Source organism: Perognathus longimembris, chromosome 1 (genome assembly GCF_023159225.1).
Source record: "Perognathus longimembris pacificus isolate PPM17 chromosome 1, ASM2315922v1, whole genome shotgun sequence".
NCBI classification, from domain to species: domain Eukaryota; kingdom Metazoa; phylum Chordata; class Mammalia; order Rodentia; family Heteromyidae; genus Perognathus; species Perognathus longimembris.
Window position 1 is genome coordinate 12,153,705 of NC_063161.1, and position 15,007 is coordinate 12,168,711.

The 15,007-nt window shown below is 46.5% G+C and overlaps 1 protein-coding gene across 3 annotated transcripts in view; it reads left to right on the forward strand.

The window, feature by feature from the left end:
* The window catches only part of Nuak1 (NUAK family kinase 1), a 67,277-nt gene that overhangs the window by 37,186 nt on the left and 15,084 nt on the right, over positions 1-15,007 (forward strand). For all 3 annotated transcript variants that reach the window (XM_048356690.1, XM_048356707.1, XM_048356700.1), the window contains 2 exons: positions 10,267-10,418; positions 11,778-11,843. In XM_048356690.1, coding sequence (XP_048212647.1) covers positions 10,267-10,418; positions 11,778-11,843 — 218 coding nt within the window. The remainder of the gene's footprint in view (positions 1-10,266; positions 10,419-11,777; positions 11,844-15,007) is intronic.

Genomic DNA, 15,007 nt, shown 5'->3' on the forward strand with positions numbered 1-15,007 from the left:
CCTAGGCTGGAAGAGATAAAAAGGTTTTGCCTGAGGTTTTGATTTCAGGCTGAGTTCAGACATCAAAGGCAAACTGTCTCACCCCCTCACTTCCCTCTTTGAAAGCTTAGGAGCCCCCAACCTAACAAAATGCAGGGGATACCCACCTCTGTTACACAGCATGCTGGGAAAACTTCAGCTAAGAAAACAGTCCTGCAGGTGAAAGAGGCAACAGCAAGTCAAGGTCTTTAAAAAATCTGGAAGAGCAGAGGGAGAAATCAAGAGTCAGGGTGTATGTGGAGAATCCTGGAGCCCACCCTGTGGCCGGAGCGGTGGGGCAGTGGAAGATGTTTCTGCAGAGTCCGGCCGAGCATCTAGGCGTCAGAGTGTGGCGATTCCATCCTCTGTCTTTGGGAAGTAGAATGGCAAGACTCCTGGTGAGCTTCCTGAAAGATGCCTCTGAGAAGTTGTTTGAGCAGTGGTTTCCGAAGGGAGGCCCAGGATGAGCCAAATCAGCCTCAGTTGGGATCCCAAGGTGTTAGAGAAACTGCTCTGTGGCAAGGTAGAAACCAAAGTGGTGCCACATCTCTTACATACTTTGTTTCCAATTAGTGGCAGCCATTTACAGCTCTTTGGCTTCAGTGGGCTACTCCAGGATTCTCAGACAGCAAAATTTACAAGAAGGTGCTAATTTAGATTGGGCAGGATGATGAGGATCTAACAAGATCTGTTGCCATTAGCACTCCCTACGATTCTCAGTGGTCTCAGTAGTTGCACCTGTCTCAGTATTTGCTCATTCAGTCATTCATTCATTATCAGTTGTTTTGCAAAAATGAAATATTGAGCACTGTATATGTTGTGTGTGTGGAAGATCAAGGGGAGGGGAAGACTCATGGAGAGAAGAAGGGGGGGTATACTTATAATATTCAATGTACATATGTGAAAATTGGCCCAGGTAACTTGAAGGAATGGGTGGGGTTGGGAGAGATGAGGGAGAATGATAGAAGGGGTGTTGTCGATCAAGGTGCGTTGTACTCAAAAACTAACATATTCAGCCCGGCACTGGTGGCTCATGCTACTCAAGAAGCTGAGATCTGAGGATCATCTGGACAGGAAAAGTCTGAGACTTATCTCTAGTTAATCACAGAAAGAACTGGAAACGTCACAGTGGCCCCAGTAGTAGAGTGCTAGCCTTGAGCAAAAAGGAGCTCAGGGACAATGCCCGGGCCCAGGACTGGTAATTTTTTAAAATAAAAAAATAAATAAACCTAACATGTTGAATTAAAGCCCCCTTGTACAACGATTTAAAAATTATAAGTTAAAAAAATTACTGAGCCCTTATATTTCAGGAACTACTAGTTAGGCAAGTATGTAATTTATCTTCCAAATAGGCTTAGATTTGACTAAGCTCTCCAAGACTCAATTTTCTTATCTGTAGAATGGATCATTACCTAGCTACTCTCCGGATAACACTGTAAGAGTAAATGAGCTAATGAATAAAATCACTAAGCACAGTGCTGAGGTCCTATTCAATATGTGCTATTGATTATTCTGGATGTGAGATTTAGGAACGAGTCAGAAGTCTTTTCTGGCTGAAGCAGAAAATTTGTGTGTGTGTGTGTGTGTGTGTGTGTGTGTGTGTGTCTTGAACTTAGGTCTGAGGTGCTGTCCCTGAGCTTCTGCTCTAGGCTAGTGCTCTACCATTGGAGCCACAGTTCCACTTCTGGATTTTTCTGCAGCTTATTGGAGGTAAGGACTTTCATAGATTTTCCTGCCAGAGCCATCTTTGAACTGTGATCTTCAGATCTCAGCTGCCTGAGTAGTTAGGATTACAGGTATGAGCCCCTCAGCTCTAGAGTAGAAAGTTCTATCAGGAGGTTGTAGGAGAAATGACTGGGGCCTTTACTTCCAGATTTGTGATTTTTAAATGCAAGGCCTACACCGGACTCTCATGAGGAATTTGTAAAACATGATTATGCCCGAGAGTCACCCTCGAGGATGCTAATGTATTGGGCAGGCTAAGAAGTACGAACTGTTTCTCTTGCTCCTTTGACCAAGAGTATATGAGTACCTTTCTGGAGAGTCTGTCTGGATCACTTGTTCTCAGTGGATTCTAGAATGTGTGTCTGGCAGTGATCACCGAGGGACAGTGAGTGACACCTAGGGTGGACATGATTAGCCATTTTGGTTGCTGCCCTCCTCAGAGGCCTAGGGCCTGTTTGTTGAACTTGGCAATGAGGTGTACTAGCCTTCTGTTTACTCTTCAGAACCCATGGTGGATTGTGGAGCATTTAAACAGACACTTCTTGCTGCCAGGTTTACAAGTTCCCCACACAGTCCCTCAAGACTGGACTCAAAGGAAAGAGAGCTCACCCCATTAATAAGCCAGACCCAGAATTTTCTTCCCTTTTAATTACAGTAACAAGCTCTTTGGCTGTGAGTCTGTCCGGCCACACTTCTAATGAGTTTCCTATGAAGTTAGCTATTTGACCTTCAAGTGTATTATTTTCATTGTTTTCATTTGATTACACCCAAGTCATTTTTTTTCCCTAGGGGCCAGAGATTAGAAATAAAACAACTAAAAACGAATGCTACTCCCTGGCTGTCCTGCCTCGCCCTCTTGGGTTTCCTGGAATTCAATATTTTTTCAGTGCCTTAAATAATACCACTTGTACTTGAAGCAAAAATTTTTAAAGAAAAAAAATGAACTGTACTGCATTTACTAGAGGGCCTATTGAGATGGACTGAGATGCGTAATTTGCCTGCATAATTTGCTCAGGCAGTCACAGTGTCCATGTAGGAGGGCTCAGGGAATAGGGAAGAGGGGTCTCTCTGATGGTCATGTCCAACAGAGAGATGTGGATATGGAAGGGGGATTGGATGAGCTGTACAATCTGATTGGGGAATTTGTGCTGCTTCATACCATGCTTTTTGACAGCAGTAGGCTCATCTAGTCAGTTGATCCATGCACCGAGACCTTGAGATTGACAGCTATATACTTTGGACGGTGCTAGGGACTGATGTGAGGAATCCTAGTAAAAGGATCCAGGCTTGCTGTCAGCTCAGTCTTTGGGTGGACCATGCAAGGCCATGTTAGTCACCATCTTCGCCGTTTTCCCACCTCTTTCCATCATGCACAACGCACATCTTGAAGACATCAGTGTGGTCCTAGGTGTGGATTCGGTGATGACAGATCCAATATCCTGGCTCGAAGACCCATTTCTTATGCTCAGACCTGCTGCCGGGCTGTCACAGGGAACTCCTCTTCCCATTTTGCTTCTGCTGTGTGCTGCATAGTGGGAGACAGGTGGAGGTTTTGTTTTAGCAGATGGAGACACTGAGGCACAGAAAGGTGAACTCTCGGGCTGGGAATATGGCCTAGTGGCAAGAGTGCTTGCCTCATATACATGAAGCCCTGGGTTTGATTCTCCAACACCACATATATAGAAAAGGCCAGAAGTGGCGCTGTGGCTCAAGTGGCAGAGTGCTAGCCTTGAGCAAAACAATAGAAGCCAGGGACAGTGCTCAGGCCCTGAGTCCAAGGCCCAGGACTGGCCAAAAAAAAAAAAAAAAAAAAAGGCGAACTCTCTTGCCCAAGTCATCCTGCTGGTAAGTGGCAGAGCCTAGATGAGAACCAGGGGAGGGAGCCTGACTCCAAGAGCCCAAGCTCCTAACTGTTGCCCTTTGGTGCCCAATGAACCAGGTCAGAATTGGTCCTCAGGGTGGTTCAGCAATCCTTGATGGGTCAGGCAGTGGCTACAACAAGTGCTATGGTAAACACAGGCCTGGCTTCCCACCTTGGCTAGCTAGGTGGCTGAGCTATAGCAAAGCTCTTAGAAAGATCAAGTCTGTCTGTCCAGAAGGATTTTGACCCTTGGGAGAGCTTACCTTTTTAATTTTAACTCTTCTTTTCTTGTGGTGCTGAGGATAGAAACTCAGGGCCTTGTGCATGCTAGAATACAGTTTTCAATTCGTTGCATCAAGTTCAAGAGCCTTGCTGCAGCTTGGGGTAGGTAGGTGTGAGAGGTTCTGATCAGTTGCTGAGACTCAGGTTGAGGCTGATATGTATATAAATGGAAAGACAGAGATTGAAGTAGATGGGGGTGACCAGGGAAACTGTAAGGTATGGTTGGTGGGTATGTGCTGATGGCCAGTGGAGCACATTTAATCTTAAGAGTCCTAATTGGTTCCCATGAAAATACCATGGCAATGGTGGAAGGAGGATGGAGCTCAGTGGCTTGCAGCTTAGTGTCCTCAAACCCCTTCTTTATTACAGCTCTCCCTCTGTCCTGTTTTTTCCTCCAGCCTTCCTAGGATTTGCTCCTCTATCTTGGCTTTTCCCCTTGCCTTCCTAGGACTCAGTATCTGTTAAGTCCTCAAATAGCACTAAAAATCAAGTGATACTGATTCTACAGGTCATGTTGCACTTTCCATTCCCTCTGTGTTTCTGAAGCCCATTGTTGGCCGTGGGTGGCCAGACTGGCTGTGGGTCTTCTTGGTATGCCAACCAACATCCAAAAAAATGTTTTGGTTTGTGAAGACAATGGGGGAACTAAAAAACCTTGTATTGTCCAGACCAGGAAACACAATGAATGATTCAGCTCTGACCACCTCATTGACAATAGAGGAATTACCAGTCTAGCCGAATTTTCTCACCCTCATTGCACTGGGCTTCCAGACGCAAGGAAACAGAAGCTGGAAGCCCCTGAGGTATTTGACGTTTCGCTCTGGGGAGGACACTCTTAAAGAATAAATCGAGTATTGCCTAAATTATTTCATTAGGCTACAGAGTGGTCTTTCATTTCTCCCAGGCGAGAGCATTGTTTTGATAATGTACATTCTGTCACGTTGTACAAGTTGTGTTATTAACCTTGAGGACAGCAGGAGGGAATTATTAAGAGTCGGGTAATTAGTGTGGTTGTGAAAGTCAGACAATCAGAGAGCAGAACTGGACTGTCAGAGCGAACATCTGATGAAATTCAGGGTTCATTTGGAAAAGTAGCCATTGCTACAGCAACCAGTCCCCACTCTCCCTTGACATGGAAAATAAACAGAAAACAAGACAAGTAATTCAAGTTGGGAAGATGGAAGAGGAAAAAGGGTGAGAATTTGGCTATTTGGGGTATGCAGAAATAATGGCAAAATTATTTCATTAAATCCAAATGTAAGACATTTGGAATGGTCCACTTTCCCTAGGAATCTTTCCCAGGACCTGTAGGCTCATTTCATGGGCCTTTGATCAGCTAGGTACTAGAAGTCTGGATTATACATATTAGCTCCTGGATTACTGGGTAAATTCTAGTCATTTCCAACTAAGAAACAACTCCTTGTGCTGCTTTTGTATCTGCTTTGACACATAACAAAATGCTGAAAGCTTCAAATAGGCTGATAAAAGGGCATTTTTCAGAAAAGGCCACAAAGTCTTTTACAGAAGGAGAGCCCTTATAGAGGACAAGGAGGGAAAATGGGTACTTGACAGTTGTGGGGAAAACACGTACTTTTTTTTAACCATCCTGGGATTGAACTCAGGGTCTCACACTTGCTAGACTGACCATGTGGGCTACACTTCCGCTCCTTTCCTGTTTTAGTTTGTCTTTCTGATAGAGCCTTGAACTTTTTTGCTTGGCTGACCTCAGAACTGAGATCCTTCTACCTCTGTCTCCTAAGTAGCTGGGATTACAGACATGCCCTACTGTGCCTAGTTAAATCCACAGGCAACAGCAACCATAGAGAAGTAGGAATGCTGCCCATGACAGTACTTTTCGTAATGAGTCTTCAACTACAGACGGCTCACATGTCAAATCAGCAGTCCGATGGATGAACTCATCAAGGTTGAATCATATAATGGAATACTCTACAGCTGTGATAATGAACCATCTTGAACTACACAGGAATAGATGGATTACTCTCACAACATTACATTGGACTGTTGAAGCTAGTCACAAGAGAGTACGAACTGTATGTTCTGTTTCATTTGAACTTCAACAGTGGCAACATTCAACACTGTTACTGGCTTATATATTCAGTGTGTTCACTGTCTGGGAAGTCTCTTGGGGAGAGGTGAACCCTGAATAGGTACACGATCTTGGATGCCACCCTGGCTCTTATTTTTCCATCTTTTGGATTGTTCTTGGAAATGTTTGGTCCCCTATCTGACAGTCCAATCTCTCCTAGGGGTCATTCCAGGCCTTGGTGTGTCGTTCATTGCCCTCTTCTTGTTTTTCTCTTATTCCTTGGCATCTGGCACTGGCTGGTAGTTCTCTTGCTGCCCCTTTCCTCCTTCTCTCGACTGGTAGTCTTCTTTTATGCCCACCAATGGCATCCACACAGTAAGTGTTTTATGAAACTTTGTTGCTTAAAGGCTTTGGGCCACATGGCCTTGGCCCAGTGCTGTGGGCTGTCCAGGCTGAGCTCAGTTTCTATTCATGGCATTCCATTTCCTGGTAGGCCTGGCATGTCAAGGGCCATAGTTTTCCTTACCACGCTGGAGCCACTGACCTTCTGGGTAAAACTGTCTGGCCAAGAGACACAAGCTTTCATTTTTCAGAAAGGAAACCCTTCCCAAGTGATGGAAAATAAGCTTTAGCTTAGTGACTAATAACATAAACACAGACAAGATTTCTGGGCTTATAAATAACCAGTTGTAAAAGTGGGGGGGGGGTAAGGGACCCATTTTGCCAGAAGAATGGATGAGAGTGTTCCTACCACCTTGCTGGCTAACAGTGGCTTGACCCAAAGGCAAGGAGCCCTGGGCTGAAAGCATGGAACATGGCTGTTCTTCAGTGCGAGTTCCCAAGGCTTAGCTCGTATGTCTTAACATCCTGGGCTATTCTGGAAAAAACCAAAGAAAAGAATGGATGATCACTAGTCCTTTTCTACTTGAAAACGCTGTGATTCTGCAGCATGTTTTAAAGGATGCTGGCTAGCAAGGAGAAGAACACTTAGGGTTTTGTTTTGCCCCAGAGGCAGGTGAAGGAATGAGGAGAATAGCTTCTGTGTATTGAGCATCGGCCAAGGCACTGTGCCGATGGCTAGCTCAGTGTGTTTGGAACGTTTTAGCCTTCTTGGCCTGGTGAGAGAGTGAAGTGAGGGGATTGGTGCTTGTCTATGGAGTGGTAATAGAATGACTGAGAGTTAGAGTCTGCAATCAGACTGTCCTAGCCCGGTTCCCGGCACGGCCTGTGCCTCCCTGAACTTGGCTGCACCCAGGCAGCTTCTTCTCCCAGTGATGGAACGTAGTTGGCCTACCATACATGTTACTGATGTTACGGAAGGGCTCAAGAACACCCCAAACACCACATAGCTTCCTTGATGAGTCATTTTGCTTCAGGTCTGGAGCTAAGCATCCACATTTAGGTCCTGTCAGGTTAACATGTAGGGTTAATGGTGATGAGACTGGGCTGCTTCCTGTGAGGGTGACAGACGGTGTCCCAGAGACAGGCGTGGCTGAATCCATTCTCCCATCAGGCTGCTCAGCCATGATAAGCAGAGGTGTTTTGATCACTCAGGTGCCCTTTCATTCATCCAGGATCTCCCAGGCTGAGTCCTGATCCGTTCTCGGTGTCAGCAGGAATGGGCATGTGGCACAGTTCACCTGTGGAACTGAGGGAAGGACAGGCTGCCCAAGGGCAGTCATGTATAGGACTTGGTGTTTTCCAAACATCCTATCTGTGTACGGTCACGGCACACTTTCTCTCCAGAGTGGCTTTCTGGGGAATGCTTTGGAGAATGTGCCTGTGGTGCTGCTATGCGGAGCCCTCATGCCATACAGTCAGCACAGAGGTAAGAAAGGAAGGTGGATGCCCCCCTGCCCCAAGCTAGGCTGGTGGAGCACACACAGGTGCATGGACTTGGGATGTGGCTCTCCTAGACCTTCTGGGAGACCTCCTGGGAGCTGCATATTGGGCAGAATGGAACTGAACTGGACTCTCTTTCCATGGTGTCAAGTCAGCCAGTTGGGAAGAGGAAAGTCCATCCCTGGAACAGTCCTTGTGTCCGTGTGAGGCAAGTGACTCAACCTCCCATGACAGGTCAGCAGCTTTGAAGGATGGGTCACACTCTGGGGGTGTGAGGTCTTTGTTTATACCCCCCCCCCCCCGCCGCTTGTTCTATCCCCCATTCAAAATTAGAAAACCTGATGCTTTCCCAGAGTGCATCACTCCATCAAGTGTGGAGCCGGAGCCACGTTTCCCAAAGCAGCCTTTCCAGTTTCCAAAGTTCGCTGTTAATGTGAAGTCCACCCCAGGTTCAGTCCTGTTGGGAGCTCGGGCGGCAGAGTACAGCGAGGCCAGCAGACATAGGGGCAGCCAATTTTATCTGGCAGTTCCTCCCCCTCCTGCCTGCCTTCCCTCCTTCATTTTATCAGAGGAGTTTGACTGGACTTGAGGGAGCCAAAAGGAACTGGAGTGGGAAAAGAGGTGTGTGTGTGTGTGTGTTTGTGTGTGTGTGTGTGTGTGTGTGTGTGTGTGTGTGTGTGTGTGTGTGTCAGGAGCTAGGGTGGGGTGCTGAGCTTCTAGTAGCCACTGACATGGTGTGGGAGGACAAGGGGACCCAGGCCTGGGGCAGATCCTAGTTGAGTCAGTTTTCAGTAAGTGCCATGTGTCTGTTCTGATCCCATTGTGTGTCCAATAATACTGACACCAGCAGTCCTTGTTAACATGATCGAGTAGGAGCTGGCTTTGCTGTAAACACTTACCGGCTGTCAGTATTTTCCCACAAGATTCTACGAAGTACCTAGGAGTTCCATTCACACTTTATAGTTGTATAAACTGAGGCCCAGAGAGGGAAACACACATCACACAGCCATTGAGAGAGAGAGAGATAGGAATCCTACTTAGGGATATCTGGTTCACAAATGAAGATTTCCAGTCTCCGTTCACAGCCCAGGCTGGGGGAGTGGATATATAATGGAGGAAAGAAGTTGGCACCATTAGCCAGTACTGTGAGTTAAGTATCAGCTAGTACATGAGAGGTAGAAGGCAGGTGATGTAAAAGTGCAGTCCAGTGCAACCTGTGAATTAGAGTTTCCCTGACAGGGGAGGCAGGTGAGGGCAGAGAGGAGAACAGGTAGGTGGGAAACAGTCTCTCTCTCTCTCTCTCTCTCTCTCTCTCTCTCTCTCATATGTGTGTGTATGAAAGTATTGATATTCATGTGTGCATGTGTGTATGTGAGTATGCATATGTCTGTGTATGCAATTATAAGAAACAGCCAGTAGTTTTGTATTTGGACTTTGGATCCTAACTGCAGGTCATAATCCCCACATGCCTCAGTTTCCTCATTTTGTTTTCAAGTGGCAAAATGACAAATACTTCCTTGGCAGTTTGTTGTAAGGTTTAAATGAGTTTGTGCACCTTGTATGAGCCTGGTACACAAGAAGTGCTATGCAATGGTTTATTATTGTCTAATATGCATTCATGAAGTTTTGAGTTTCCTCATTTAACAAATATTAATCAAGCTCATCCAATAAGCCATACACCATTCTGTATGCCGGTTATACATCAGTGGGTATACTAGATCAGCCCTAATTTACATTTGAGTCAGGGAGACATGGTAAACAAATTCACAGAATGGAATGGAATCAGGCAAAGATGGTCTCTGGGATGGTCTGCAGGACTTGATGGACCCCATTAAGAAACTGGGGTTCTGTTTTGAGTGAGATGGGAAGTCTGGATAGTTTTAAGCAGAGAGATGCCAAAATCAGGCACTTGTTTTGGAGAACAGGTCTGTCATAGATGTGACTATGTCAGATGCTCAAGAGATGGCCTGGCTTAATGGCTCATGTCTGTAATCCCAGCTACTCAGGAGGTAGAGGTAGGATGATCATGGTCAAGCTGAAGCAGAAAACCTTGTCTTAAATTAAAAGGGCCAGAGCTGGGATGTGGTTCAAATGGTAGAGCACCTGTCTAGGAAGCACGATGCTCTGAGTTCAATCCTTCCCCCAAATGAGAGGAAAAAAATAGGCAATAAACGATCATTGTGTTTGATTATTACCCCCTATCTTATCCATAGGAGAGCTGGACTGATGGGAAGAGGTGAGACATGATTTTGGCAAAAGTAGCTACAAAAGAACCACATTCCTCTCAGAGTGACGTCCAGTCACCGTAGTGCGACGCTGATGTCACCCATCTTGCTGGAGACTTTGCCCAAGTCCTTGTGATGGGGAATGCGCCCATCTGTGCCTGGATCCTGTACTCTGACGTCTCTCCATCATGCTTCTTGCATCATACGTTGAACTTGCTGGGTTAACAGGGTATTTGTTGATTGTCCCCCTCTCCCTTACCCTCCAGTGTTTGAGAACAAAGATAAGATTGTGATCATCATGGAGTATGCCAGCAAAGGGGAGCTGTATGATTACATCAGCGAGCGGCGGCGCCTCAGTGAGAGGGAGACCAGACACTTCTTCCGGCAGATCGTCTCCGCTGTGCATTATTGTCACAAGGTACTATGGTGCCCAGGCCACAGCTCCCACCGCAGTTGGTTCCCAGGGCATCCCGTGAGGCTTTTCCTATTAGAAAATCATCATTGTTCAAATCCCAAATGCTTAACCCATGTGAGCAGTAGTTGACCTCTCTGTGGACTACCACAACTCAGACCACACGCTGTGTTGTAGTCGGTCCTTGCGTGTCATTACCCAGGATTCCAGGCTGTGTTTTTATCACTTGAAATGTGCAAATGTGGATTCAGGATGAATGAAGTCTTATTAGACTCATTCCATCTTATTATGCAAAACCAGGAATATAGCCAGGTGCTGGTGGCTTATGCCTATCATCCTAGCTACCCAGGAGGCTGAGATCTGAGGATCATGGTTAAAGCCAGGCTGGGCAGAAAAGTCCTTGAGACTCCTAGCTCGAATTAACCAGCCCAAAGCTGGAAGTGGAGCTGTGGCTTACGTGATAAAGTGCCATCCTGGAGTGGAAAAAGCCAAGTGAGAGTACAAGGCCCTGAATTCAAGTCCCAGGACTAGTACATATGCACATATGAAAGAGAGATTCAGGAATATAATAATGTGAACCACATAGCGCCTTGTATTTAAACTCGGATTGTTTGTGCTGAGACCCTCTCCTCTAGGAGACTGTGCATTTCTGAATTCAAAGCTCATCACAAGGGCTTGGATGAGGAAGAGAGTAGTAGAGATACAGGTGGAATCAGATGCCAGCTCAGCCTTCAGCTTGCCGGGGTCTCCTTGAATGAGGAGGTCACACAATGGTATCCCTGTTTTAGACCCAGCCCCGAGTCCTGATGCTGAGTAAGAGTAGGACTCCCAGAGTCTTTCCAGATAGCAGCTTCGGAGGAAGTACCCTGATTACCCTCAGAAGGGACCTGGATCCATTTCATTTGACTGAGTAGATTGATTGGTCGGGGCCCCTTTTCCCAGCATGGGAGGTGCAGACAGAAACACCGACAGGCAGAAGCGGGTGAGGCCTGGGAGTTACCCGCTCTTGAGTCTGCTGCTGGCCTGGGAATCCTGTCTCAGACAGACAGGGTCTGGATTCTGCTTTTACACAGAGGAATCCCATCCCGACAAAGATTCCCCCTTCTCCTCTACAGGCTCTGGGAGAGCCGGGATTCCTGTCATTTTTCCCTTAACCACACAGCAAGTGACTAATGCTGTCCTGTCGCTGGTGGCTGACAGGGGAGTTTCCTGACAGCCAGTACAGCCCTGAAGGATGGAGGTGAAGACCACCAGGGGTGGGGGGCATTTCTTTCATCTGTCAGACGTTTCCTCCTTCCTCTCCTCTCTCCTCCCATCCCCATCGGCAGCTCCCCATTTCAGTGCGCTCCTGTCTTCTCGTTGCAGAATGGTGTGGTCCACCGGGATTTGAAGTTGGAAAATATACTGCTTGATGACAACTGCAATATTAAGGTAAAGCTCCCAGGCCTTATGGATTGATAGGCAGGGTCTGGCTATTCCAACCCAGTGGGGGCTTTGCTTACAAGGCTGCGGTCTGAAATGCCAAAATACAGCAGGTTCCAGGAGGGTCTGCCCGCTTCCACTCAGTTCTGTTCAGAAAGTTAAATTCCACAAGCATTAATTGATCTGTGATGGCACGCCAGATTCTGTTCTTCCTGCTGGGATAAAAAGAAGCAATTAAGATTTTTTTTGTCCTCAGGAAGCTCACATGCCACCTCCATTCCGGTAACATAAAAGCCCTTACACATCGTTCCTGTGTGTCTTACATCCAGTTTGCCTGGGATTCCCTTAAATTTTGTCCTAAGGACCACTGTATGTGATGGGCACTGTTTGTTTATTTCATTGTACCTACAGGGAAATGGAGGCACAGAAAGGTCAAGGGACTTACCCCACAGTAACCTAGGGCCAAGTAAGGAGGACAGTTGAGATTTGCACCTCACAAACCCAGGGTTACTGGATTGACTTGTCAGGCTCCAAATTATTTTGAATGTATTGCTTCTCTTCTATTTTGTTGTTGTTGTTTGTTGTGTCGTTTTTGTCACTTCCTAGTCTTCCACTTCTGAGCCAACTGAGGTACTGGTGGGAGTTCCTGCAAAAAGCTGGTGGGGGTGTTTGCTCTTGAGACATGGCAAGCGATGGAGTTGATGTTTATGGAGACTATTGTTGCTGGCTGCTCCTGGAGCTGGAGAAAGCTTTCCTGGCCGACAGGGTTCAAGTGCCTCCCTGGGAGTGCTCTGAATGTTCTTTTGATCACGTCTGCAAAATAAGCAAATATGGTTTCAAAATAAACGCAGCTCACCGCATGGGTTTCATTATGAAATGGCCTTAGTACTCCCAGCAGCAGCGGGAACTCTCCAATTGGACACTTGTGACGTGAATGGCTTAGCCCTGGTCCCCAGACAAAGCATGGGAACGAGCTCATACCTTCAGTGGTATTGTTGCAGTGTGTGTGTGTGTGTGTGTGTGTGTGTGTGTGTGTGTGTGTGTATGTGTGTGTGTGTGTGCGCGCGCGCGTGTGTGATGGAACCATTTTCTTTCTGGGACTTTGTATGTAGAACGAAGCAGCCACCATTTAGCCTCATCATCCTTTGAGAGATCCCTGGAAGCTGTGACCCCATGACCTCTTGTTCTTGCAGAAAAGTTGACCTTGGTCACATATTTCTGTTGTCATCCATAGAGTAAGGAGGAAATAGCTGGTCAAAGCACTTCTCCTGAGGACAAAGAAGTGAAGTTGCAGGGTCTCTCCCTTTGTGGTGGAGGGGCTGGGATTTTCTAGCAGGATCACTGGTTGCAGATTTTGAAAACTCTGGGCCCTACTAGCTTACTAGCTTACTCGTGGCTTACTAGCTGCTTGACATTGAGAAAGGCATGTCATCCTCTTCTCCTCAACTGGTAAAATGGGCAGCAGTGATACAGGTTTGCTTTGGGGGTGAGATCAGATTTTCTCTGTGTTTGGTTTTGTGAGCTGCTAATAAGCACAGTGGGCAAATGATTGTTTATGAGGAAGAGTAGTGACTTGGATGGAGTTGGATAGCCTGAGGTTGTTTTGCAACCTTGTCTCTTACTAATTGCAGGATCTGGGGGTAAATTGGTCTTGGTTTCTGCATATGTCAAGTTCCTAGGGCTGCCAGTTCCTGTGGCTAGGATTTGTTGTTGTTGTTGTTGTTATTTGCAGTATTTTTCTGATCAGTTACTGTGTGCAGTGCCCCATATCCAGTCCTGGGGCATGAGTAGGTAATAAAGACGGTCAACAATACTGTAGTCAAAGCAGATAGCACATTGCTATTACTCTACCAGGAGCCTGCTTAAGTGGCTGGCCTCTGAAGAGGGAATTGAACCAGAAGCCTACTGTGCCCTGTGAAGGTGCTGGGTTGGTAGGAAGGCTCTGACTGGAAAATTGGATCTTGGCTTTCTAAAGGCTTGTGTCATTGACCTTAGTGACTTTCTCTCCTGATTCTGCCTGCCACCTGCCCCCAGAACCCTCAGAACCAAATGTAGTCTTTACAAGGCCTGGAATGTGAGCCTCTCGCCTGGGGATTGGGTTCTGTGGCACAATGTGACTTCTTGGTCCCATGATGTCGTTTCAGAAGTGATAAGGCGCATAGCTTCCTGCAGAGTCATAGAATTCTCCAATGGAGGAGGAGACTGGCTTGGATTCTGAAAGCAATTGTGCAGGGGACAATGGGGCAGGAGCCTGGAAGAATGGCTTCTTTGCTGAAGCAATAGGACAATGATGTTGAGCCTCCCAACTCCCAGACACCAGAGCCCTTCTGCCTGGGTTCTTATTATATATTATACAGGCAAATAACTTACTTACTTACACACACACACACACACACACACACACACACACACCATTATAAAATTAAAGTTTGTTCATAGCTTTCTCTTTTCCTTAAGAATTTCTGCTCCTGGCAAGGTACACACACACACACACACACACACAGACACACACACACACACACACACACACACACATCCTAAACAGAAGTCAAACCTTCCCAATTTTATCAGTTATCTATTGTTCCTCTTTCTACTTATTCAAGGGATCTTATTACATCTTAAGATCCTAAAGAATTTGGAGAAACTTGGGCAATCATTTTCCAACCCTTTTGTTTTGACTGTTCTGAGTGAAATGCCCGAGATCCTGCGGTGGATAATTAAGATGATTGTGTTTTAGTTTCCCTAGCTTGTCACCTCCTACCTGACACACAGTAGGGACTTGAGAGCCATTTGATTTTAAGGCAAAGGATTGATGAGCCTGGATTAGAACTCGAATGTTTGACTTCTGGGCAAATTGTCTTTTCATCATCTGACACTCACTTCCAGGGTTTTTAAAAATGTGTTTCAGCTGGCGTTGATTTGCCTTCCGGCCATACAGGCTCTGTTCTTCCTGACTCAGCATTTTTCCGAAGCATATTTAGAAAGGGCACTTGCTGACAGAAGCAGGCAGACACATGGCTACAAGCTGGCCTCAGTGTGCACAGAAAGCCCTGGCCATTTCTGCCATCTCTGACCGAGAGTCCATGGGCAGAGACGAGCTGCCCTCCAGCCAGATGTAAGCAGCAAGGTCCAGCCACAGCCCTGCGATGCCCCCATTGTGGGGCCATCTTCTG